At 46.6% G+C, this 23,082-nt stretch overlaps 1 protein-coding gene across 1 annotated transcript in view; it reads left to right on the forward strand.

The window, feature by feature from the left end:
• LOC118916009 (dedicator of cytokinesis protein 1-like) overlaps positions 1-23,082 on the forward strand; it is a 50,911-nt gene that overhangs the window by 5,558 nt on the left and 22,271 nt on the right. The window contains 9 exon segments of the mRNA XM_057504964.1: positions 227-267; positions 1,470-1,560; positions 3,968-4,087; positions 13,678-13,767; positions 14,556-14,637; positions 14,640-14,659; positions 18,357-18,498; positions 18,626-18,704; positions 20,174-20,258. Of these exon segments, the coding sequence (XP_057360947.1) occupies positions 227-267; positions 1,470-1,560; positions 3,968-4,087; positions 13,678-13,767; positions 14,556-14,637; positions 14,640-14,659; positions 18,357-18,498; positions 18,626-18,704; positions 20,174-20,258 (750 nt within the window).

The raw sequence follows: 23,082 nt of genomic DNA on the forward strand, positions 1-23,082 counted from the left end.
TCATCACAGTGTAGGAAATGTGATTATTAGAATCGTCCTCCAAAAAGATGAAGAAGGGGATGTAAAATGGATTTTTATTTTATGTGACTCTGGTTCTCATCCAAAGAGCCAGGGTCCATTTGTCTTATGTTTGACCCAAGTTGAAGAACCTTGAGTTTTTTAATATACATGTGATACCTTTTGTTAAACAGGTTTCTTAAAACAGTGTTGTGGTTTGAGCTTTCAGAATTTCTACAAAGAAATTGAAAGAGAACAAATGTATATAAGGTACGTAGCCATCACACTTCTCTGCACTCTCTCCTAGTATATTATAATTGCTCTTGGCAAGTCCATGCAAAGAAATGCTCTATAACCACGGAGGTTTGTCTTACAGGAAATTGTGAATCCTAGAGACTGAGTTTTGTGGAGCACCCAGATAGATCCTCAGCCCTTGTGCAGCTGCCCGCGTCCATGCAAAGATGGGGGGTTACACTTAGCTCAGAAATAAAGCCATAAATTGTTTCACAGGGGTTTGTATCACTTAACTGACTCACATGGCCCTTTTGAAAAGAGACGTCACCACAATTTTAATGTTTCACAGTAAACCAGATGATGAAATGAGAAATCTAGTTTTAACTTTCTTAGAAATAGACAATATTATAGTTTTTCAGTCTGTTCTTTAACTGACATCATATTCTCATGTTTTACATTTTTCTCTCTCACTTGCCTTTCCTTCAAAGTGATGGGCTGTGATTGAGCCCCTCTCTTACTTGGTCTTTTTTAGGAGCCAGTATCAAATATTCGGCAAGATTACAATTAGCAGAATACAATAAAGATGTAATCCACATGACATTAGTGTTTAATGATGTATTTATCATATCAAGTATGATTTTCTAACTTCTGGTTTCTAATTTTTTTTTTTACTTTCTCCTTCAAAAATATACCATATGAATCTAATGAGCTTTTGGGAAAACAGTCAGCTTCTTTTATCCCAAATGCAGATAGCTTTGTATTAAAACAACTTTTATTTCTTTATGGTAGAGAAATTCTTTTGACCACATTCCTGTGATCACTGGAGCTCTTTTATTCTTATGGACTTACATTTTTTTGGATATTTTTGATGCATTTGGATTCAATACAAACATAAGAAATCACAATCAAACATTGCATCATTTCATTTCAAATGTAAGAGGAAAACTGGAAAAGGTGAGAAAGAATGAGAAACCTTGAGGAGTAATTCTGTTTTCTTGCACCATCTTGATTTTTGTCCTGAAAAGAGCACTTAAAAAAAAAAAAGTATTATTGTTGTTGCTCTAGTTGGCTTCTCTTGGTGCTTCTGCACCAAAGTTTTCAAGGCCTATGGATTGTGAACACTGTAAAAAGAAAGCATAGATATGATTTATTGTTGAAGTTGGAATTTAGCTCTTGGAACCCTCAGCACAAATTATCTGCTGACATTTTATGAAGGTACCTCTGTTTTGTCATCTCAGGTGTTTGTACAAGCTGTGTGACCTGCACAAAGAGTATGATAACTACACTGAAGCCACTTACACTCTGCTTCTCCATGCAAAGCTTCTGAAGGTAATAAATATTGCCACACACTTTTATGATTCTGTTATAAAGTCTAAGATCATTTAAACTTTTATTTTTCCATGATAAATTTTAGTAAACTTATGACTTAGGCTTTTATGGATATTGAATGCATGAAATGGTAAAAACAAAGATATTTAGGAAGTACTTTGATTATAGATCTGGCCCCACTGAGTGCAGATTTAACAAGCTGTCATAGCAAGTTATCACTAAGCATCGTCAACAGCCGGTCACTGGACTGTCAGGTTGCAGTGGATGAGAGATTCTCCAATTCCTTATTCATGCCAACAAGTGTCAGTCATGGTGGAGAATGACATCAATAAGAAGGAATTTCTGTGGTCAAACAGCTAAGACATAGGATGAGATAGACCCCTGATTATCTTAGCACTGAGTATAGGGACCCCATCATGACTGTCCTGTCCATGAGTCCACACTGAGATCTCCTATTAGTCCCCAGTTCCCACCGCACCTCCTGGCTGGCTCTCCTGGAGGGTGTTGCTCCTGCGCACAGGTCTGGCCTGACGACTTTCAGCTCCCAGTGGTTCTTTTGTTGGGCAGCTAGCTTTCGACTTTGGCTGTTTTGTTTGTTTGCAATAATATACTCATGCTCTTCCCCATGTCTCGTCAGCCCAGTTAGTCAGACAGAGTGGACCCTCAGCAAATAACCAGGTGGATGCATGGGTAGGTGCATGGGTGGGTGTGCATGACAAAGGGGAGGAGCTGGGCGGGGGTGGGAGGGTAGCTGGACAGATGGATGAGTGGGTGGATGGGTGACTGGATGAAGGAATTGCTGAATGACCTCTAGTTTTATATTTTAAGACTTTAGCAAGTCATTAGATCATCTTGCCCATGATACTCTTATAAAAAAATTGAAAAAAAACTGAAAAATTGGATAAACAAGAACAAGTAATGAGAATTAGAGTGTAGTTGAGTGACTCTACACAAAGATTGCTCATTCAAGTAACCCTGTTTCCAAACTCAGGCCAGTCCCCTGAACACCACAACTGAATGAAAGAAAACCAGAAAAGATTATGTTAAAAGGGCATCAAGCGATGTCTATAGTGGGTGATGAGAAGACAGTGTGTTAGGGAGTGAAACTCCAGCAAGAATCTCTGGCCTTTGGCCCAATCCTGAAATCTCCATGAGCTCTGGTGCCGCAGATACACACAGGCTGCTCCGGAGACAGCAGAGTGGAGATGGCTCAATCTGGCTGTCTCACTGATAGTCATCGTTTGTCCCCCTTCGGCTTCACACCATATAAAGCTCTCCCAAGGGGTGCAGTTTAGGAAGATAGAGATTTCAGTTAGGGCCTCTTACACCTGCCATGCCACTATGAATTGTAATGGCCTGCAGTTGTCGGAGACCCTAATTTCAGTAACAAGATGTTTGTTGCAAATATGAAGTTATTTCTTCTACGCCAGGGAAATTAAAATGGGGTTGACAGACTGCTCACTTCACTCAGCCTTCATCTCTCTCAGAGTCCGTAAATACATATGCATGTGCATGTAAAACACATGTATGTAAAGTATCATTTGTTCACTCATCGAAATTATTGAGTACAGATGGGTCTGTCACAGACCACAGGAGGTGTTTCAGACTCAAATCAAATGGCCCGATTGCATTATCTTTTCAATCAGGGCTCTGAATTTTACAGTTAAATGGTGAATGCTTTATAATCTCTTTCAATGTCTTTTACAGCATCACGTTTTGCAATGTTTCTTAAATATGTTTTGATATTGCTGTAAATGTGAATTCACACTGGTAAACCAACTCACTGAAGAATACTATTTGTATTGCTATGAAAATTTCTCTTCAGTATGACAAATATATTCTTGTTCATTAACTAAAAAGCCTCAAATAGAATCTTTTGTCATAAAATAACCACATACTGGCCGAGCCCTGCCAGGTGACAGGCACTGTGCCTGACACCAGCGGCATAAAGGCACAGCCCTGCCTGTAAGGAGCTTGAGCGCCCATCTAGCCCCATGTTTCAGGACTCATGTGAGAACCATGTGTCTCCTTGCTGTTAAAATCACGAGCAGCTCGGGACTGAGACGAGAGCCCCAGGGTGCCCCACTTGAGACAGCCACAAATCACATGGTTCATAATGCATCTCAGAGGTTACAGGGCATTATCAGCAAGCTGACCATTCTGTACTTCCCAGAACCCAGCAGGTTTCTCTTCGGCCTGAATGTGGCCCCAGCTCTGCCTCCCTCTTGTCTTTCATTCCTCTTGGGGCTTTTGCACAGAGACCCTGCCCTCATTTCCAGGCCCTGGCAGCCTGAGTGTCCCTGGAATCAGGGCCCGCGTGCACCAAATGTGGAGCAAATCTGAGGGCAGCAGGTGGCAGTGTTGGACACATCCTCACCTGGCCTCTCACACTTTACTTCTGCCGCAGTGGTCGGAGGATGTGTGCGTGGCCCACCTCACCCAGCGGGACGGGTACCAGGCAACAACTCAAGGGCAGCTGAAAGAGCAGCTCTACCAAGAAATCATCCACTACTTGGACAAAGGCAAGGTAAAAAGGTGGCATATCCCGCGCCTCCTCTCATGGGCTTCCCTGCAGCATCACAAACACATTTTTAACACATGATGTCTGTGGCACCAGAAATGTGTTACAAATTGTGTACTGGAAGGTTTTATGCATGGTCTACCAATTGGCCCTGCTAAGTAGCACTCTGATCAAAAAGAAGTCAGTCGCCTTTTTACAGATGCTTGCCGAAACTAAGGACTAAAAATGCACCAGTATTTTTATGGTCTTTGCCAGAGACAACCAAGTCTGGGGCACTGTTGGAGGCATTTCTGGGCACTGAGAGCTAATGTATTCCTTTGATGGTTTGTATTTTTCTGTTGTTGCTGAAAAAGTAACCCAATGGTAAGACCAGTATTGCTCCATCTTGGCAGCTCCTAGGTTCATTGGCTCAAGCAAAATTATTTATTCCATTGACATCTGATGAAAGGAAACCTGCCACTAATTTAACCAGCTGGTAATGGATCTCATCCATGTAGTTCATGTGATTCAGATAAGCGGTAACTGTTAACAAAAGAGAGAGGGAGATACTTAAGCTTCAGAAGTTCTTAAAATCTACCACCGCAGTGACTTCAGATCTCCTGTGGCTTCATCAGGATTCTCAACTTGTCTCTGTAGCTGCTTTTTTTCACTTTGAGAGAAGTACCTAGGGGATTTCGTGAAGGTGCTGCTAGTCGCCTATGGCTGCTGTGATCAAGTACCAGAGCTGGGTGGCTTTCAGCAACCGAAAGGGGTTCCCTCTCACCTCCCGAGGCCATGAGCCTGAAATTAGCATGTGTCGGGGTCCCACTCTGTGAGGGCATGACTGAGGGGAGGCTGTCCCGTGCCTGTCCCGTAGTTGCTGGTGTGGCCGGCAATCCTCGGCGTCTCTGGCTTGCAGACGCATCACCCCAGTCCGCCGCCATCCACGGTGCTCTTCCTGTGTGTGTCCCTGTGTCCAGATTTCGCTCTTTTGTGAACACCAGTGCTTGGATTTAAGGACCACTCAATCCAGTATGACCTCTATTAACTTGATTACATCCAAAGACCCTATTTCCCAATGTCACATTCGTAGATACCAGGGGTTAGGACTTGAACACATCTTTGAGGGGACACAGCGCTACCCAAAATACCACCTATATCCAAAAAGGATGATGGCTGTCTTTTTGTGGCTGGGGACACAAACCCCGCTGAAAAGGTCATGTATGTTTTATTCATTCCCTACTCAAAACATTCACAATAGCATGTGGGTTCACCAAGGGCCATTTGGATGGAACGACCAGAAATGTCCTGTGGATTACACCAGGTCCTGCAGTGAAGCTGAATATATTTCTCCACCAAAATGAGATGCTTTTACTGCTAAGGCCAATTACTAAAATGTTATTAGCTTATCCACGGCAATCCTATTCCTCAGCAAACTGCTTGGAAATAGGGCTGATTGAACCATTCCATCTGATGATAACTTCCAGTCTTACTGGTTCTAGAGAAGGGTGGCCAGGGGCTGTAGAGTGGGCGGAACAGGAGGGGGAACCCCCGGAGGCCCAGGGTCCTCAGGGCTGATGGGACGTGTGCCTTTGCTGATGCTGTTCTGGGCTCCCCGCACATCCTGGGACCCTGAGCCCTGTCCAGCCACATCTCACCCTCTGCCCCCTCACTCTCTGTGTTCCCACCGAACCACCCCCTTTGGGTCCTCAAACACAGCAGCACTTCCTGCCTCTGCCCAGCACCTTCCGCTGCCCCTGCCCTTGGCTTGTTCCTCCCCATCTCAGCTGAAATGTCCCTCTTCTCTGATCCGCTCCCCCACCCCCACCCACCTGGCTCCATGTCCTCTTCTTTTCCTTGGTAACTCTTACCAGAATTTTCAAACAATAGATTTGCATGTATATTTCCTTAACAAGTCCCTGTAGGCAATAGGGTGAATGGAGGTAGAGGCCATGCAGATTTATTCCACACGTCTAATTCTCAGGGCAGTGCCTGGCGTATAACACAGAGGGCACTTGGCTGACCAAGGAAATCAGCGAAAGAATGGCCAGCCCACAAGTGACTGAATTTGCAGCATTTAAGAGCCACTCCTGACACATGGGAAATGCTCATTGAGAGCAGGACAATTGGCCTTCAATAAATAATACATTGAAGAACAAAGACCCCGCCTTTTTTAAGCAAAGATATCCCCGTCTTGGGGGGGATGTTCCGTTTAGAGCAGTGGACCACAGCTGGGAGCCCTGGAGGCAGTTTAGGTTGTCATGACCGGAGGAGGGGATGCTGCTGGCATCTAGGGGTTGAGGTCAAGATGCTGCTCAGTATCCGACATGACAGACAGTCCCCGGCACCAAGAAGTACCCTGCCCAGAAGGCCGGTGGTGCCCGAACTGAACATCAAAATAGGTTTTGAAAAACCTAATTCTGGTGATAGAGTATTACAGGCAAAAAGAGAAATATGCTGAAGGAGCGTCCTCACGAGTCCCTGTTTGCCGAAGACACAGAGATGATTGTGGCAAAGCCATCAGTTCACAGAGATGATTGTGGCAAAGCCATCGGTTCACGGAGATGACTGTGGCAAAGCCATCAGTTCACGGAGATGATTGTGGCGAAGCCATCAGTTCACAGAGATGATTGTGGCGAAGCCATCGGTTCACAGAGATGATTGTGGCGAAGCCATCGGTTCACAGAGATGATTGTGGCAAAGCCATCGGTTCACGGAGATGATTGTGGCAAAGCCATTGGTTCACAGAGATGATTGTGGCGAACACGGAGATGATTGTGGCGAAGCCATCACTTCACAGAGATGATTGTGGCAAAGCCATCGGTTCACGGAGATGATTGTGGCAAAGCCATCGGTTCACGGAGATGATTGTGGCGAAGCCATCGGTTCACAGAGATGATTGTGGCGAACACACAGAGATGACTGTGGCAAAGCCATCAATTCATGGAGATGATTGTGGCAAAGCCATCAGTTCACGGAGATGATTGTGGTGAAGCCATCAGTGCACAGAGATGATCGTGGCGAAGCCATCAGTTCACAGAGATGATTGTGGCGAACACACGGAGATGATTGTGGCAAAGCCATCAGTTCACAGAGATGATTGTGGCGAAGCCGTCAGTCAGCTGCCTGGGGTCAGAGAAGCGTGCTAGGTAATCCCAGTTTCCGAGGATGTCTTCACAGCAGCTGTGAGAGCCGGATTGGCAAACCAGGTGGAAAGGCCATTTCTGAGTACCTGTAACTTTTCTCCAAGAAAATTAAAAAGAAACCAAGTCCTCTCATCTGTCTCAAGCTACAGTGAGAGTGAGTACAGGCAAGGGAGAAGAGGCCATCAAATGAAATTTGAAGTATCTAAGTAATTAGCTCTGAGGCAGAAAAGAAAATCATTTTAACAGCAACCAGCATTGAATATCCTGGAAAAAAAATTATTATTTATCTTTGGTATCAGGCAGGATGGGCTGGAATATGCTTGAGTTTTGATCACTTGAATCTCAGTGGTTGTACACAAGCGGAGTTTGTTTTTCACTCAAGCCGTGTGTCCATCCTCCTATCCCAGAACCCGGGGGAGCAAAGCTGCCACCACACAGCAGTGCAGCCCCAGGGGGACAATGAGTCGACAGCCCAGCCCTTATACACTCTGCCCAGAAATGTCATGTGCATTTCTGCTCCCGTCTTTGGCTACAGCCAAATCATGCAGCCGCAATGAACCTCTGTGGTGGGGACAGCGCTTGCCTCTCTGTCAGGGCATTTAATCAGACGGGCAAGTCCGGGGTCAAATCAAGGGCTCTCAAGCCCGTGGAAGTCACCTGAGTACGTATGTTCTGAGAAAGATAATATTCACGCTCCTCCCCCAGACAGTCCAGCTCCCCACAGCTGTCCAGGGCAGACGGGAGACAGAGCTATCTCAGTGTGGGCTTGGCCCTGCATTCTCATAGCTGACTCTCTTTCTTGCTTGAGGATGGCATGGACAGGCAGGGCCGTGTGGCGTGAGAACACAGGCTCCTGTCCCGTCTGCCTGGGATGCTGGAAATCTCACCAGGCAGTGGAGGGGAGAGGTCACAGCAGAAGATCAAAGTTTGGCACTTTGTGCCAGATTCTGAGTCACTTTCATGTAGGAAGTAAGACTGAGACCGGGCTGTTGCTGCCGTGTGGGTGTGTGCAGTGATCCTAGAAATAACGTCTTTGTACCTTTTCTGAAAGCTGAGGAGTGAGATGAGTGACTGAGGTCACTGAGACTTGATTTGGGCCCCTTACTCCAGATCCTCTTCCCTTCTGTTTTTACCTCCTGTGTGAGCGTCGCCCCAAAAGCCGCCTGTCAGGTTTTCTCGTGGCAGATGAGCATCCTTTCCCGAAGAGGCTCTGAATTGACTGTCTTACTGTGTTGGGCTGAGGCTTAGACATTTTCAATAAAGCCCTTACTCCAAGTATGTCACTGAAAATTACCAGGCTTCTCTACGGAGGGTGAGTGGGCAATAGAAACCACGCTATTAGGAAAACTTCAAATGAGGAAGTTGGTACTAACCAGCATTAAACCACCTCTAGAACCCGGGAACAGCCTGGCAGCATTGACAGGGGTTCATAATTGATAGCCCACATGATGCGTGCCGCTCTGTGACTACTGTCAACTGGAATGATGTTTCCTTTCTCCCTAAAATAACCTTGCCTTAACAAAGTTCGCACTTTGCCTTGTGCCCAAGTCAAAAAATGAGGCATCTTGCATCATCTTGTGAACTAAAAATAGGGACTTGGGGGCCAGTTTCTGCTTTTGGTGAAATGGTTGGGTTTCATTTCTAAGTATTTGGGGTGGAACTTTCTCATCTGATGAGTTTCCCTGTAAAGACCCAGCTGCTATTAAGAGGAATTGCAGGTACCAGCAAAATAACACCCTCTTCTTGGTTTATTCTCAGCTTTTCCAAAATTTTTGAAAATCCTGGTATTTGCCAGACTCTCTTCAATTAGCAAGTATTTGGCCTGAGTGTCCAAAGCAATATATGTTAATTATGATTTGCTTTTATAGAAAAGAATCGTTTATTATCAAAGCATGAGGAAATTAATTGGTCAAGTTGTCATCCACACTTTGCCCCCGCTCTCTGCAGGATCCTTCACAAGCGTTTCCACTGACATGCCTACTGTGTGCCAGGCCCCATCTGTACCCAGGAAAACAACACAGGGGTGGGGGAGACAGAAGCCTGCCTTTGGGAATGCAGGTCTCCCACTAGGCTCACATGTAGGTAGACGAATCACAAATCCCTGCCCTGGTCTGTCTCAGTGGTGCATGCAGGGTCTACCTACTTAAAAGATACAGAACTGGTTACTTCTGGGGAGAAAGGGAGGTCTTCATGGAGGAGGTGACATTGAAACTGGTTCCTGAAAAATAAGATAAGGTTAGCCAGGTAATAGCTGGGAGGGGCCAGGATTCCAAAGAGTAGGAATAGCACAGGTAGCACCATCTCACTTTTCTGGGGAAGCTGGGGAGTCTGTCCGTGGTGGGGGGCTGGAGGCTGCAGTCCTGAAAGATCCCGATCTGGACAACTTGGGAATCAGTGTGCCTGTGGTTTTGTATATCTTGAAGAGATGATTCACTCCATGGGTACAATGACCTCATTTTCCTCTTTCCAGAGGGCACTTCTAGCTGTGTGGTGGCCAAAAACCTGGGTGTGTGGGGAGTGGGCCCAGAGACCCCATAAGAGCTGGGGCAGTTGTCCAGGTCTGAGACGGTGGGGTCCCGGGCAAGGCGGCCGCAGCAGCGCCGAGGAAGGGAGGGAGGTGATATGTCTCCAAGACCTGGAGTCAGCTGATCACAGTGTCCCTTAAATGGGTCAATGTCAGAAGAGTGAATGCTGTGGGTGGGGCGGGGGCACCTAGCATAGCTCGGCACTGGGAGCAGAGTGAGGGCAGTGCCCTCACGTGGCTGCAAAGCTGCCAGAGCAGCGCAGAGAAACTTTCCAATAAATCCAGTGAGATTTTATTTCCTGCAAAGGGGTTCTGAATGATTACGCTCCATTCCTGCTAGGTGTTAATTCTTTTTAAAAGTAATTGACTTTCCATCAAGCAGTTACCCAGGCTGTGAGACTCAGCTTTGACCTCCACACGCTCATCCACGGGTCTGCATCTGTGCCTATATATTCTGTGCTGCTCCTATCCTAGGGGTGGGCTCTCCCCACTCCTATCCCCGTGGGCCCTGGAACCCCTCTTCATTCTGGGACACCATGCAGTCCATCCTCCCTCTCCCACAGTGGCAGGATTTTGCTCCCTATCAGCTGATATGCACTCACCTACAACCATGCCAATATTTCTCCCATCTTCACAAAGTTAGCTCTTGCTCTGAATCCTCTCTCCAGCTACTGCCTTCCTCTACAGTACCCTGGTGGGAACTCCCAGCTCCTGTTTCCTCTCCCTGCCCCGTGCTCTCCGGAGCCTGGTCTCATCACAGGTGACCAAAATCACCTGCAGAGTGAAGGAGAGAGCAACAACATGGGTCCCGTCTCCTTTACAGCCTGGCCTGGGCTCGTTGTGGTCCTGCAGAAGCACCCGTGTCCTGGCCTGAAGAAAAAATGCAAAGTCTCTGTTTGGGAAAATTTTTTCTTTCCTCATGTTCTCTTCCAGGGCATGACGAACAGAGCACACAGTTTTCTGTCTTGCACACAGTTTTCTGTCTTGACAAAGAAAGGCTGGCTGTGGGGAACAGAAGCCAAATTGGTGGACGTGACTTTGATGGGCAGTGAGTCCTTGCGTGCTGGACTGCCTCTGAGGCCCCATTTCCTTCGGCCTTTCTGTGAAGATCTCTAAGCCTGGCCACCATTGTCCTTTGCTCCCTGTGGACGAGGAGTCCCATCTGACCACCTTTCTCAGGCAACTGTCTCGGTCTTGTGCACGATCCAGGAGAGGATGGCATTGCTCCTGTGAGACGGGGCAGCTTTGAGCTGCAGACCCCAGAGAGAATGCACTCACTGGGTCTGGGGAGGGAGGCCTGACCCTCAGAAATGGCTTTAGAATAATGTTCATCCTCTGATCGGATCATCGGTAGCCAGCTGAACACACTGGGAGGCCAAGGATGGGTTGTGGCTCAAGGACAGGTAAGGGCCTAGAGAGTGTGCAGGGACCTCCACTCTGTAGGGAGAGGGTGCAGGCAACACTGAGGACAGCTGCGGCCTCTCGCAGCTGGGCCACAGTTCTGGAGTCACCATGTCCTCCTCATGACACATGTCTTTCCTGGGACTCCAGCCCCTTATCCTGAAGGGACTGGAGAGAGGCTTGCTCACTGCACTCCTGGCTGAAACTCTGATGGTTTGGAGCCTAATGCTAGTCCTGGGCCAGCCTGGGCCAGCTCTGGTGCAGAGGGACCTCAGCCAGTTCTTGGCTTCTTCCACACCATTCAAGCAACAGGGACCTGTGTGAGGCACTGGAAATTCAGAGAATTGTTGCCTATGACTCTTCCCAACAACTGCCCAGGAAAACAGATAAATTTCAGAATGGCTGAAATTCAGGCGTCCTGTAAAATGTCCTCACTGGTGAGTTGCCTATAGCTAGAAGCAAATTAAACTGGAGGGGTCCACTGATACCCTGGTGAGTCATCACCAGCTGGAATTCTTAGCAAGGACGGCTGTCCTGGCTGGCATCTTCTCTTTCATTTGCCGCTGCTCTCATCCTGGGAGATCAATGTTGTCACCCTATCAAACAGCTCAGTCATCTACCTTATAGTTCTCTGTAGGAAATCAATAGCTGGTATGTTCTCTGCAGCCACAGTCTTGGAACTAAGGAAGGAGTTTCAGCAGAAAAAAAAGTTTTCTATTTATGAAATGAAGATGTGGAACTTCCCTAGACCGGGAGGTTCAGATGCTGGGGAAAAGATTATTGTCGCAAGAGAGTGTAGCTGAGATCATCTGATGAAAAGAGCTGGCGGGAGGAATGTGCTCTGTGCTGCGAGTGAATTCACGGTACCGAGAAGGCTATAAACTGGATTAGGGATTTCAAATAGGAAAATAAAGTTGTACGTTGACTTGATGCTTTTTCATTTAGGGCTGCGGTAAACCTTGTAAGCAAGGTTTCACCTTGGAAATATGAATTACCCTGCTCTTTAGAGCCCTATCCAATTAAAAGTAGATGAAAATCTCCTTAATGCAGAATGCTTTAAAATGCTGGGGGAAGTAGGAGGTATGTATTTATAGAAAATTTGTTAGAAAACACAACCATGGAACCTCAGGAGGAGTTGAATAAGAAATTTATTCAAGACTTACATTTCTTTTAAAAAAATTACTTTTGATATGTATCTAAAGCATCTCACCTGTCATTTAGGATTAAAACAGATTAAGCTTTTTCTCAGCAATGAATGAGAAGCCCTAATGTTTCTAGGCAGATGAAAGCATGTGTATTAGCTCGCAGAAAACTTAAGAAAAATCTGGTGCAAGAGAACCACAGGTGAAGGTAATATTTCCTCTGAAATGGAAATACTCTGAGGGAACAGTTGGTCACTGGAGCTTTATGAGAAACATTTAAGTAAGTGCAAGAAACCTCCCCTTCCTAGAGATGTGAGGTTGGGCCCTGGCAAACACCTGAGAAAGATCTGGAGCCACAGTTAAGATATTCCCAGAACACAAGGTGACTGAATGCTTCGGTGGGATTGAGGAGATAGGTGAGGGTCTGGGACAGGATCAGCCTGGGCTGTGGGAAGGGCACTGTGCCCACCTAGCTTCCTGGGCACAGGCCCTATCTTGGAAATCTTTTCCTATTCTGGGCTTATTTAAGTCCACACCCTCAGTTCTGGTTGATAAACATTGTTGAGCAGGCCAGGCTACAGTCCAGAGGTTTTAATTATGCTTGAGGGACTTACAGCCTCCAAGGAGAAATGACAGAAGAGCGTTCCAGTTTCAGGGCTTTGCTACAGGTTAGGCGAAGGGGAATCCAGGGTCATTGTGGGAGCAAAGAGAGGAGGGTGGGCAGCACCGAGAAAGGCTTCCTGGAGGAGATGATTTCTCCATAGGTAACAATCTCACATAAAGCACTTAATTTTTCCCAAGGAAAATTTAAGTCTACTGTATGTATGTATCAACAAATCATTTATCAGCATTTTTTAAGTCAGTTACCTGATTGGGAAAGCCACAGCAGTTGCCCACATAAAGCGAACATCTTGTGAGCCTTAGGTTAGAGTTGAAATATATCCTGGTCTTTCTGACAGTAGAAACATTGCTTATTAAATGGGAATGTTTGGGAAAGGGGCAAAATCAGGCCTGTGGTTCCTTCCTCCACGTCTCTCCCAATCTCTTGCCACCCTGCAGCTGCTTGTCCCGACTCCATGGCTGCTCGACAGATGGGCTGCACTACAGTGACCAGCAGCAGAGGGAGGCCCGGCCAGCAGACGGCCTTGACCCTTTGCAGAGGCCAGCATGCCAGAAGAACCAGCCGTTGACCAGTTCAGTCAACTGGCACCCAGACAGGAGACAAAGGACATGAGCCTCTAGAAAATATTCGTGTTTTTCCAACATTATTTGCATCGTGCTATCAGATTAAGCAAGCCTATTCCCAAATTACTGTATTATGAACAGTTGTAACACTGTATCCCTCTCTGATCACGCAATTCAGATTTGCTTTTCTCTTCCTCTTTTTTCTCTTTTTCCTCACAGATGTGGGAAGAGGCCATTGCTCTGGGCAAGGAACTTGCTGAACAGTATGAAAATGAAATGTTTGATTATGAACAACTCAGTGAATTGCTGGTAGGTCTTTTTACTGAATGCAAGCAAATCTAAACTTATTTTTCTGGAATTTGCCGTTCCATTTTAGTTTTGGGATTCTCATCAAAGCCTCATCTTGTCCAGGTTTTGATGTAGTAGCTGGTAGATGCTGGCCCACAGTATTCACTTTTTATCCCCAACTAAGCTTGTGTAACCAAACTCTAAGACTTACTAAAGTCCATTAACGTTTGTATGTGAACAGCTTCTGACCCCATGTGTACAGTGCTCTTGACCCTCATGGGTCTCTCAGAGTCTCTCCTCATCTATAAGAAGGGGGTGGCTGGATGGAAGCCCAGACCTTTCTACTGCCACGGAAGCTCTGCTGGCTTAAAATTACTTCCTTCTCTTCCAAAATCTTTCTTTATGTAGCAAATCACCTTGATAATGCTATAATGTTTATCAGTAACTTAGGGCAGAATTCCACCCTTTTAAATTCTTCTTTAATGTATCCTAGTTTCTAACCGATGTCATTTAAAGAATACTAAAGACCAGCCATTTAATCAGAAGGACAAATATTTCTGTGGCACCTCTTTGGTTACTGGGAGCGTGAGTACGTTACAGCCAGCTGCTGAATGTGGCAGTTTGGGTTGGAGCCCCTGCTGGGTGCCAGGCGAGGGGACGTGTGACGCTGGATCGGGTGCTTGCCCCAGCACCCCCCCCCAAACCCTACTGCCTTGCCTGAGCGTGGGGGGCCCCCTGGAAGGAGCCTGTGGAACGGATGCCTAGATATGCTATTTAAACCTGAAATGCATTTTCTTTCTTCCTTTCAGAAAAAACAGGCTCAATTTTATGAAAACATTGTCAAAGTGCTAAGACCCAAGCCTGACTATTTTGCTGTTGGCTACTACAAACAAGGTTCCCCACATTCCTTCGGGTAAGTTTTGATCCTGTTTAACCTGAGCCAAGGGTGCTCCCCGGGCAGCAATCCCTTGCCCGTTCTAGGGAGGGATTTGGACTTAGCAGCCTTGGGTCAAAGCCTGACTCTCTGTTCTCTATAGCTCTGGGTTAGCTTAGGGTGCCAGACAGGGACTGATTATATTTTCTTTGATTTGCCATCTGATTTTTTCCTAAAGAGAACTCTCCTTCAGAGATGTATGTGTGTCTTAAAAATTGTGATGAAGTATATGTAACACAAACTTTACCAACTTAACCATTTTTAAGTGTCGAGTTCAGTGCTGTTAAATACATTGACACTGTACACAACTATCGCCACCATCCATCTCCAGAACTTCTCATCTTCCCAAACTGGGACTCAGTCATCCCTCCTTCCCTCCCACAATCCCCGTCAGCCACCGTTTTCCCTTCTGTCTCATTGAATCTGCATACTCTAGGGACCTCTTATTTATAAGCGGAAGCCTGCAGGGTCTGTCCTTGTGTGTCTGGCTCATTCCCCTTGGCACAGCATCTTCAAGCCGCATCCGTGTTGTAGCCTGTGTCAGAACCGCATGCCTTTTTATGACTGAATAATATTCCTCTGTACAAGTAGACCACATTTTATTTATCCATTCATCCTTCAGTGAACATTAGGATGGTTTCGGCTATTGTGAATAATACCGCTATGAACATACATATTTTTAATTACATGAGGAATCAGAAATGGATTTTTATGGCCACAGTGCTGAAAACTCTGGATCTCACTTCCTTCGTCTCTTAGACAGGCATGTGCCATTTGACACACGATCGAAAAAGTTCTGTGGTCATCAGCCAAACACCCATTTCCCTCAATACTCATGGGGCCAGAGGAGAAACTGTGTAAATAAATGCTGCCTGGGCACAGCCTTTGGGCAGTTAGATCCAGTTAGGGCCTTCTCCTAGCCCCAGAGGTTTGTTCCTTTGGCCCCAGTGTTTCTGACCTCCGGATCCCCTATGGTATGAGACAGCTTTTGTGCTGGCCCCGGAAGGGCTTACTCGGTGAGAACCTGCCATCTCTATTGACGTTAGCAAGTGACCCTTACAGGGCTGGCCTGTTCCTGAGAGGTGACTGCTTGGTTGACCTGCTTGCTCAGGGTCCTGCCTGGGTGACTGGGGCATCTGGCCCTGTCCTGTCATAGTGGTCCATCTCTCCCCGACACTGTCACTTTCATTGTGCAGCTGTGGCAGTCAACGTCCAAGACAACAGTTGATCAGAAACCCAGATTCTGGAGAAAGTCTTCCTTTACAAAAAGTGAATAGAGGATGTTCTGTTAGAAGCCCTAAATTAAGGAGAATTTTTAATTAACTTTATTTTAAATTTAAAAAACCAAGCCAAAGGGTATAATGAGCTTGGAGTCAAAGTCACTTGATGTTGTTGAAGGCTTTAATGATCAGGTGTGAATCTGTGTGTCTACCCCGTGGATACGTGTCTCCAAGGAAGACACAGACTGGCCCTAGGTCATGGCTGGCCTGTGCTGTGCTGAGGTGTCAGAGTGGACAGCACCATGACTTAAGGCCTATGACTACAGCTCTGTCCTGGCAGCCTGAGGTGCCAGCGGGGCAGGCTTTTTGCAGTCTCTGAACCAGTTGAAGCCAGGGATGTGCTGGGAGGGTGCACAGGATGTGGACTCCAGGACCGCCCTGGGTCCTCTCCCCCGTCAAAAGGACAGAATGCAAAATATGAATGAAGGGTTTAACAGGCTTGATTTATGTTGAACTGACTTTCCTGCCACACCTGAATAATTTTGTGGGGCTATAGCAATATATTTATTATGTTACAGAGATCACCTGTCGGGTCAATCTGACAGTGAGGTCAGCAGTTACAAAAAAGTGGGTGGAATGTTTAACTCCTTAATGCAGAGCAGAGAGAGCAGCATCCAAGCACTCGTCACCTGTCCCTTTGCTTTATTGTCCTTAGACACTGGTCTCTCTCTCTCTCTTTGGCATTCATATGGATATTTATGGTTCTTACAGGGAATAAAAACCCTTGACTCTATGGACATTTCCTCCTTGTTTTCATGTTTGAAGGGACCACTTCAGAATGCAAAGTAATTGACATTTTTGGAAAATGGTTATTAGTGTTTTCATCTATAACTCACTGGTGTTTTTCTAGTAAAGCCTTTACATACATTTTTATTATTATGTCTTCTAGTATAAAGCATAATAAATGCATGGGAGTTTCATAGGAGACTGTGATACATTAAATCTTCCTGACTTTCTGAAATGTTTGACTTTATATAGCCTAAAAATATGCCCACACTGTGTATTTATATTTCTATTTAAGACTACATATTACTTTGGTTTCTGTTTGGCATTTTTTTTTTAGATAAAGAGGATGTTTTTCTTCCAAAATGGGTACTTTTAGACATACCTAAGCACAAAGTGTAAAAAATACTCAATTCTTAAACTGTTCCTTCCTTAGTGATTTACAGGAACTGAGAATAAGTTGGGAAGTAGGGAAGGTGATAAATTGAGTACCATAGGATCCCTCTTTATCTTTTGAGAATTCATTAATTAGACCAAGTTTAATGTTACTTGGAGCTGAATCTCTAGGAGATGAATGTAAAAATATGCAGTGGAATGCTGTTTCCTCTGTCTCTCCTCTGGCATCTGCCCAGGCTCATGACAGATGACAGGGCTGCACCTCACCTGTGACCAGCCAGCCTGGAGCCTTATGCCTAGTGTCCCTGATTAAAACGATAGATATGTCCGTGCAGCCAAGCCCCAGGAGGGGAAGCGTCAACTCCCAACATCCTCTTTTTCAGGTCCTGTGGCTTCTGCTCATTGTCATTTCCTTATTACAGTTTCATGTAGGTTCACACAGCCCTGTGACGGAGCAGAACGGCTGGGGAGTGGGCAGTAGGCTTCAGGAACCAGCAGTGGTGCCCCACCACCCACTGCCATCTCTGTATGACTCAGCTGGCACTCAGAACACACTGGTTAAATCCGTCTCCATGTAACCAGACCTGTTACATCTTAGAATGAGAACTTCCCTTACAGATGTATTTACAGAATGACTGGGTCACATCCAGGCAGAAATGGCCACCACAGGGCAGCCTAGGACAGGAATAACACTTATCTACTTAACACCCACCCACAAGGTCACCTAGCCCAGCCATCTCTAACAACCCCCAGATGGACCAACTCGGGAGATTCAGGCGGCGGCAAAGGTGTCATTTAGGATGGACGACACCCAGCCTTTAGGAGAACGCCGAATGTTCTACCTTGTCGTTTGTCGATGGATAATTGTTCGCACAACTCTTGAGTGTGCAAGGAGGGAAGTCCCGCCCCCCACCTCCAGTCTTGGACCACCAGCGAGGCCAAAGAGCCTCTTATCTCTCCGCTTTGGTCTAGACACCTTTATTTTTTAGAATTCTGTCAATTTTACTGTTAAGACTGACATATATTATCAGACTTCAGTAATGTGTTCGGTGCTTCTTAAAAAAAAGTCTTAACTTCCAGGCTATGTTCCCTTGTTGATTAATAAATAAGTCAAGTACAATTACAAACATTCTTCAAAAATATTTAAAAACAAACAAACTGTCAAGCCTATTTTGAAGGTCAGTTCATTTGTGTGTGAACATCTCCTGGGTCTCCTGCTGCCTCCCCACCCCCCGCCCCCCGCTGTGGTGTTATTTAATGAATGTCCTTATTTCCAGGGCAAAGTTTTCATTTACCGAGGAAAAGAGTATGAACGCCGGGAAGACTTTGAAGCTCGGCTTTTAACTCAGTTTCGCAACGCTGAGAAAATGAAGACGACATCTCCACCAGGTGACAAGATTAAAACCTCTCCTGGCCAGTGTATCCTTTAAGGCAGCCATGTCAATACACAATTGCAGTGCTGTTCGTTTAGAAGGGTGGGCGGCCTCAGGGCCTCCCTTGCACCCATGGTCCGTGCTCCCTTACGATCCTTAATACCTCATGTTAGATATTCAGTGCTTCACAGTAAAGCCCAAACTCAATTTGCCCCCGAAATTCCACAGGCCTGGGTCAGAGCAGATTGTAAGGTAACCATCCCATTTTTCTTACCCAACATGAGGGTGGTGAGAGACTGTTCACATATCTCTTATTAATAACTTCACATTCTAAAGGATGGAGTTTAGTCTTTGAGTAGCTTTGCAGACATTCTTTCTGGCTTACCTGGAAGAGCCAGGGAAGCAGGTTATTTTCTTTATTGCAAACAGCAAAAGAAGTCACCCATGAACGGAGGTGTGCAGGCACTGTACGTTTCCCAGGGTCGGGAGACAAGGACAACTCAGGAAGGGGCAGGGGCACCTCTTCCATGCACACCCCAGGATGGGAGACTCCCAGCCAAGCTTTACAGCAGGGCACAAGCCCAGCCCACACCCGCAGGCTGAGTCAGGATGTCCAGGGCTGCCTGAGTGTCCACATGCTACCAGACAGGACACTAGCCTGTGACATTTGTTCATGGTGGAGAACTGGGTGGGGGGTAAGAAGGACCCCTTCACCTTACAGCACACCAGTTACATAGCATGGGATTGTGAGGTGGACGTTAAAAGCCATGAGTCAACCTTCTGAATCTGAGTGAGATTTCATGCCTCGCCACTGAATTGTGCCTGACTTTGCAATGCTGTAGAAATGCTCTGCTTTAGATATTTCTTTGATGTTAACAGTTTTCTTTTCTCTTTAATCCATGTTCTAGTGGAAAAATTACCCCTCTAATGTGGCCTAATAAGGCCTAGGATCTGCTTATTTCATATCCCAAAGTTTGGTGGGCTGTGTTCCTCCACAAAATTCACTATTGTTTCTTTGACCTTTTATCAGCAATGATGGAAATCAACTAGGACTCTGTGTATTGATGAATGATTGCTTCCACAAGGCGTACATTTTAAGTTTTGCAACTTTTTACTCAGAGAGAGGCATTAAGCATGTAGTGACCTGCAGTGCATGCTCAGGGAGTTCCCTTTGATGTGGGCAGCCATCTGCATTCGAGGGCAGGGGAATGGCTGCCCCTGCCACATGTGAAACCCACCCCTTCCCCAAGGGGACACGGGACCCTCTTGCTTACGCAGACCCCTCTTGGTGGTCGCAAGATCTGCCTTTTATTGATCCGAATCTAAAGTATATATAAGAGCTTTTTAAAAATAATGAAGACATAATTATTTAAGACAAAAATTATGAAGACATAAATGGAGGGTGAGGCCTTTTTCCTCTCTGCTTCTCCTTCTGTGTTGGCCTGTCCTGCTCTCACTTGGTCTCTCTTCCCCCTTGAGGGCCTTCAGGGATGGAGAAGAGGCAAAAACTCAAGATAATTTTTCTTCGTTTTTTTCAAGATAATTTTTTCCACCTGCCAACATCTCTCTTCTGAGGCTGGCAGGGAGAGGAAGCCACATAAATAGCAGTTTGGATCAAGGTTGGGGAAATTTTAAGGGGCCTCTTGGGAGGCCAAACTTTGCATCTAAAAGCAGGTGGGCTGCTTTGCAGGTTAAATGTGTAATGATCTGTCTCTATACAGTTTTTACAGGGTGAACGAAGTCCAGCGATTTGAATATTCTCGGCCAATCCACAAGGGAGAGAAAAACCCAGACAATGAATTTGCGGTAAAAAACAACCCCAAAAGCCCCTAAGCTGATTCCACCCTCAACAGAACTGCCTGTGGAAGTACGGCCTTGAAGGCCTCCCCAGTGCAGCCTGGAGTGTCTGTGCATTAGGAGCAGAGTCCTCATCTATTGCCCCTGCACATCTATTGAAATGATGGACATTTCAGCTGCTCTCACTCAAGTCTCATGATTTTCTAATGAGATGACAAAATTATGTCCCTCCTGGGCTCTCTGGGGTCTTCCTCTGGACCCTGGTCCTGTAGCAGGTGCTAGTACCTGGATTACTGACAGGCACACAGAGGTGCCTAGTGCTTAGTGGCTTTTCTGCAGGTGGCACGCACTCAGGACATGAGATGGGCCGAGACCCCAAAGCTCACTCACTATCTAGCACCCAGCACCTGAGCTTTGCCGAGGCACAACGCACCAAGGAGGTTTTCCCCCAGGGTGCTCCTAAGCAGTGGGCCCGGGAATTCTCTGTGGTGGGGCCATCCTGTGCATCACAGGGTGTCAGCAGCATGCCTGACCTGTGCCCACTGGATGCCAGCAGCCACCTCCCCAGTTGTGACAACACGTCGGCATCGCCAAATGTCTGCCCCCTGTTGAAAAGCACTTCTTTAGAGTCATGGAAATATTCACAGTCTTGAAGCCCTTTTTAAAAATGTACATACAACTAGTTTAATGGATTCCATTTGGCAAAGGCATGAAATACAGCAGTTGTTTTAAATGTTAACATTTCTCCCTCCTCCTGCCCTGAAAACCTCCTTTGGAAATCCCTAGGTAGCCCATATTTCAAGGAGGAATTAACCAAGGAGGACCAGCACTGTAGTCTGGGGCAGTGCAGAAGGTCAAAGGTGAATGAGCACCATGCTTCTAACCCAAAGTGAAGCCCAGAGCAGAGCACTTCCAGCTAAGTTGCCTTCACTCCTGTTCCCCTTGGAAGCCCTGTTTCCTACAATCTTCCTGCCTTTGTGGAAATGTCCCCAATCTCCAGACACAGCTCTTGAAGGCCCTTGCTGCCTGGAGCCCAGTTTCCTGTGTGTCTATTAGGAGTTTGGGGTCAGGGAATTCTCAAGTCATCCCCAGTTCCCACACCAGTTATTTCAAACCTAAGACCCTATTTCTGGGCTTATGTGGGTATCCTGGATCTGTTTGGCAACTGGTCACTGTGGTGTTGTCTCTGTAGGGAGGAGACCAGCCCCACCTGGATGCCAGACTAAAGGCGTGGCTCTGCGTGCAGCCTGTCTGTCCCCATCGCTGGGCACTAAGGCTGTGCTGCAGTCTCTCCACTGTGCCGTTTACAGGCAGCTCTTGAATTTCCCACCCACCTCTCACATCTGGCAGCTATATAGACTCTTACACCAGAAAGAAATAACACAAGGAGGTCAAGTGAATTGCCAGTGGCTGCGCAGCCAGCTGGGGCCAAGCTAAGGATAACTGCGGCTCTGGACGTTTGAGCTGTGCTACGCCTTCGGGGCCGTGCTGCTTCTAAATGGCCCTAAATCCCCTAATGCCCCCGTTAGGTCCTCACACATAGTGAGGCTTTCAGAAGCCATGGGATTTAGTTCTTCACATGCCTGGCAAAGCCTCAGGCTTCCAGAATAAGCATGAGTGTTCTTGTGGTAATGGGCAGCCAGGCTGGGGCCCTCTGCAGGCGGCCTAGTTCTGCAGGCAGGCGGGACACTGGGGAAGCTCCCTGCCAGGCTTGAGAGCGGCGGGCAGCACCGTGCCTCCCAACCCTGCCCGTGGTGAAGCTCTGGGGACTGGGGCCACTGAGGAGGAGGAGGGTGGGAGGGAGACAGGGCCTGAGCTAGCCAGAGCCAGCCCTGAGCCCGAGGTAGAACCCCAAGGCCCCAAGTGCGCTGGAGGGGGAGGAAGCACTGCAGGTGAGGTCTGTACTGCGCTGCCAGTTTTATAGGGCGAGGGCCTGAGGGAGCCGCCGTTGGGGCCAGAAGAGCATTAGGGGCCCACAGGAGGCCTTGGACAGAATCCCCTCGCCCCCTCTGGGATCTAAGAGGTTGGAGATGCGTGCTTTCTAAGATCAAGTCCAGTTTTCTGGAATTGTTGATACTCCATTATGCCATCTATTTATAGCAGGATCACTGTTGGCTGATGCAAACAGCTCAGTAACTATCCTTTACCAGGAGGTTTGGGACAGTAGAGCATCGCTGCACGGGGGTGCTCCGCAGCAAGGGGAGGGTGGGAGACTGCCTGGTCACCCCACCACTGGGGTCTGGGTGGCCTTTAGCGCACTGTGGAGCTGCACTTACAGGCTTGAAACAATTCCCCGCAATGTGTAACAAACATCCTCTTTTATGAAGGATATGGATTATAAAGTGGCATTTTTAGTGAAAATATACATATACACACTTTTTAATACTTAGTGAGGAATTTTGAACAATAGGTACTAAAATGTTTAAGTAGCCATCTCGATTTTTTGTTCCTTCCATTTACATATCTTTATTTTCAAATGTAGACATATATTAGTTATATGAGAAAAAAATGTTAAGCTTAAAATACAGGTTTTTTGAGAATGTGAAAAGTCACCCTTATTAAGCCCAGTTTTCCTTAGTGTGTTTGCCCTTTGAGTTACCTTCGGACCCAAGTGAGAATGACCTGAAACTCAGGCCTTTCAAAAAAATCTCTTTGGAGGAAGCCCCTCGGTTTGACATCTAATCCTCCCTGACCTCCCATTGTGTTTTCTTCGCCAAATACCAGGGAGGTGTACATACTGGCCAGGAAAGCAGGGGACCCTCAAGTGTCTCGTGTGGCCCTCTGACTGTAAGCAGAGTGTGGCTTGTGTGGTACCATCTCAATGCAGCCTGGC

The sequence above is a fragment of the Manis pentadactyla genome, chromosome 7, assembly GCF_030020395.1.
Source record: "Manis pentadactyla isolate mManPen7 chromosome 7, mManPen7.hap1, whole genome shotgun sequence".
Classification (NCBI taxonomy): Eukaryota; Metazoa; Chordata; class Mammalia; order Pholidota; family Manidae; genus Manis; species Manis pentadactyla.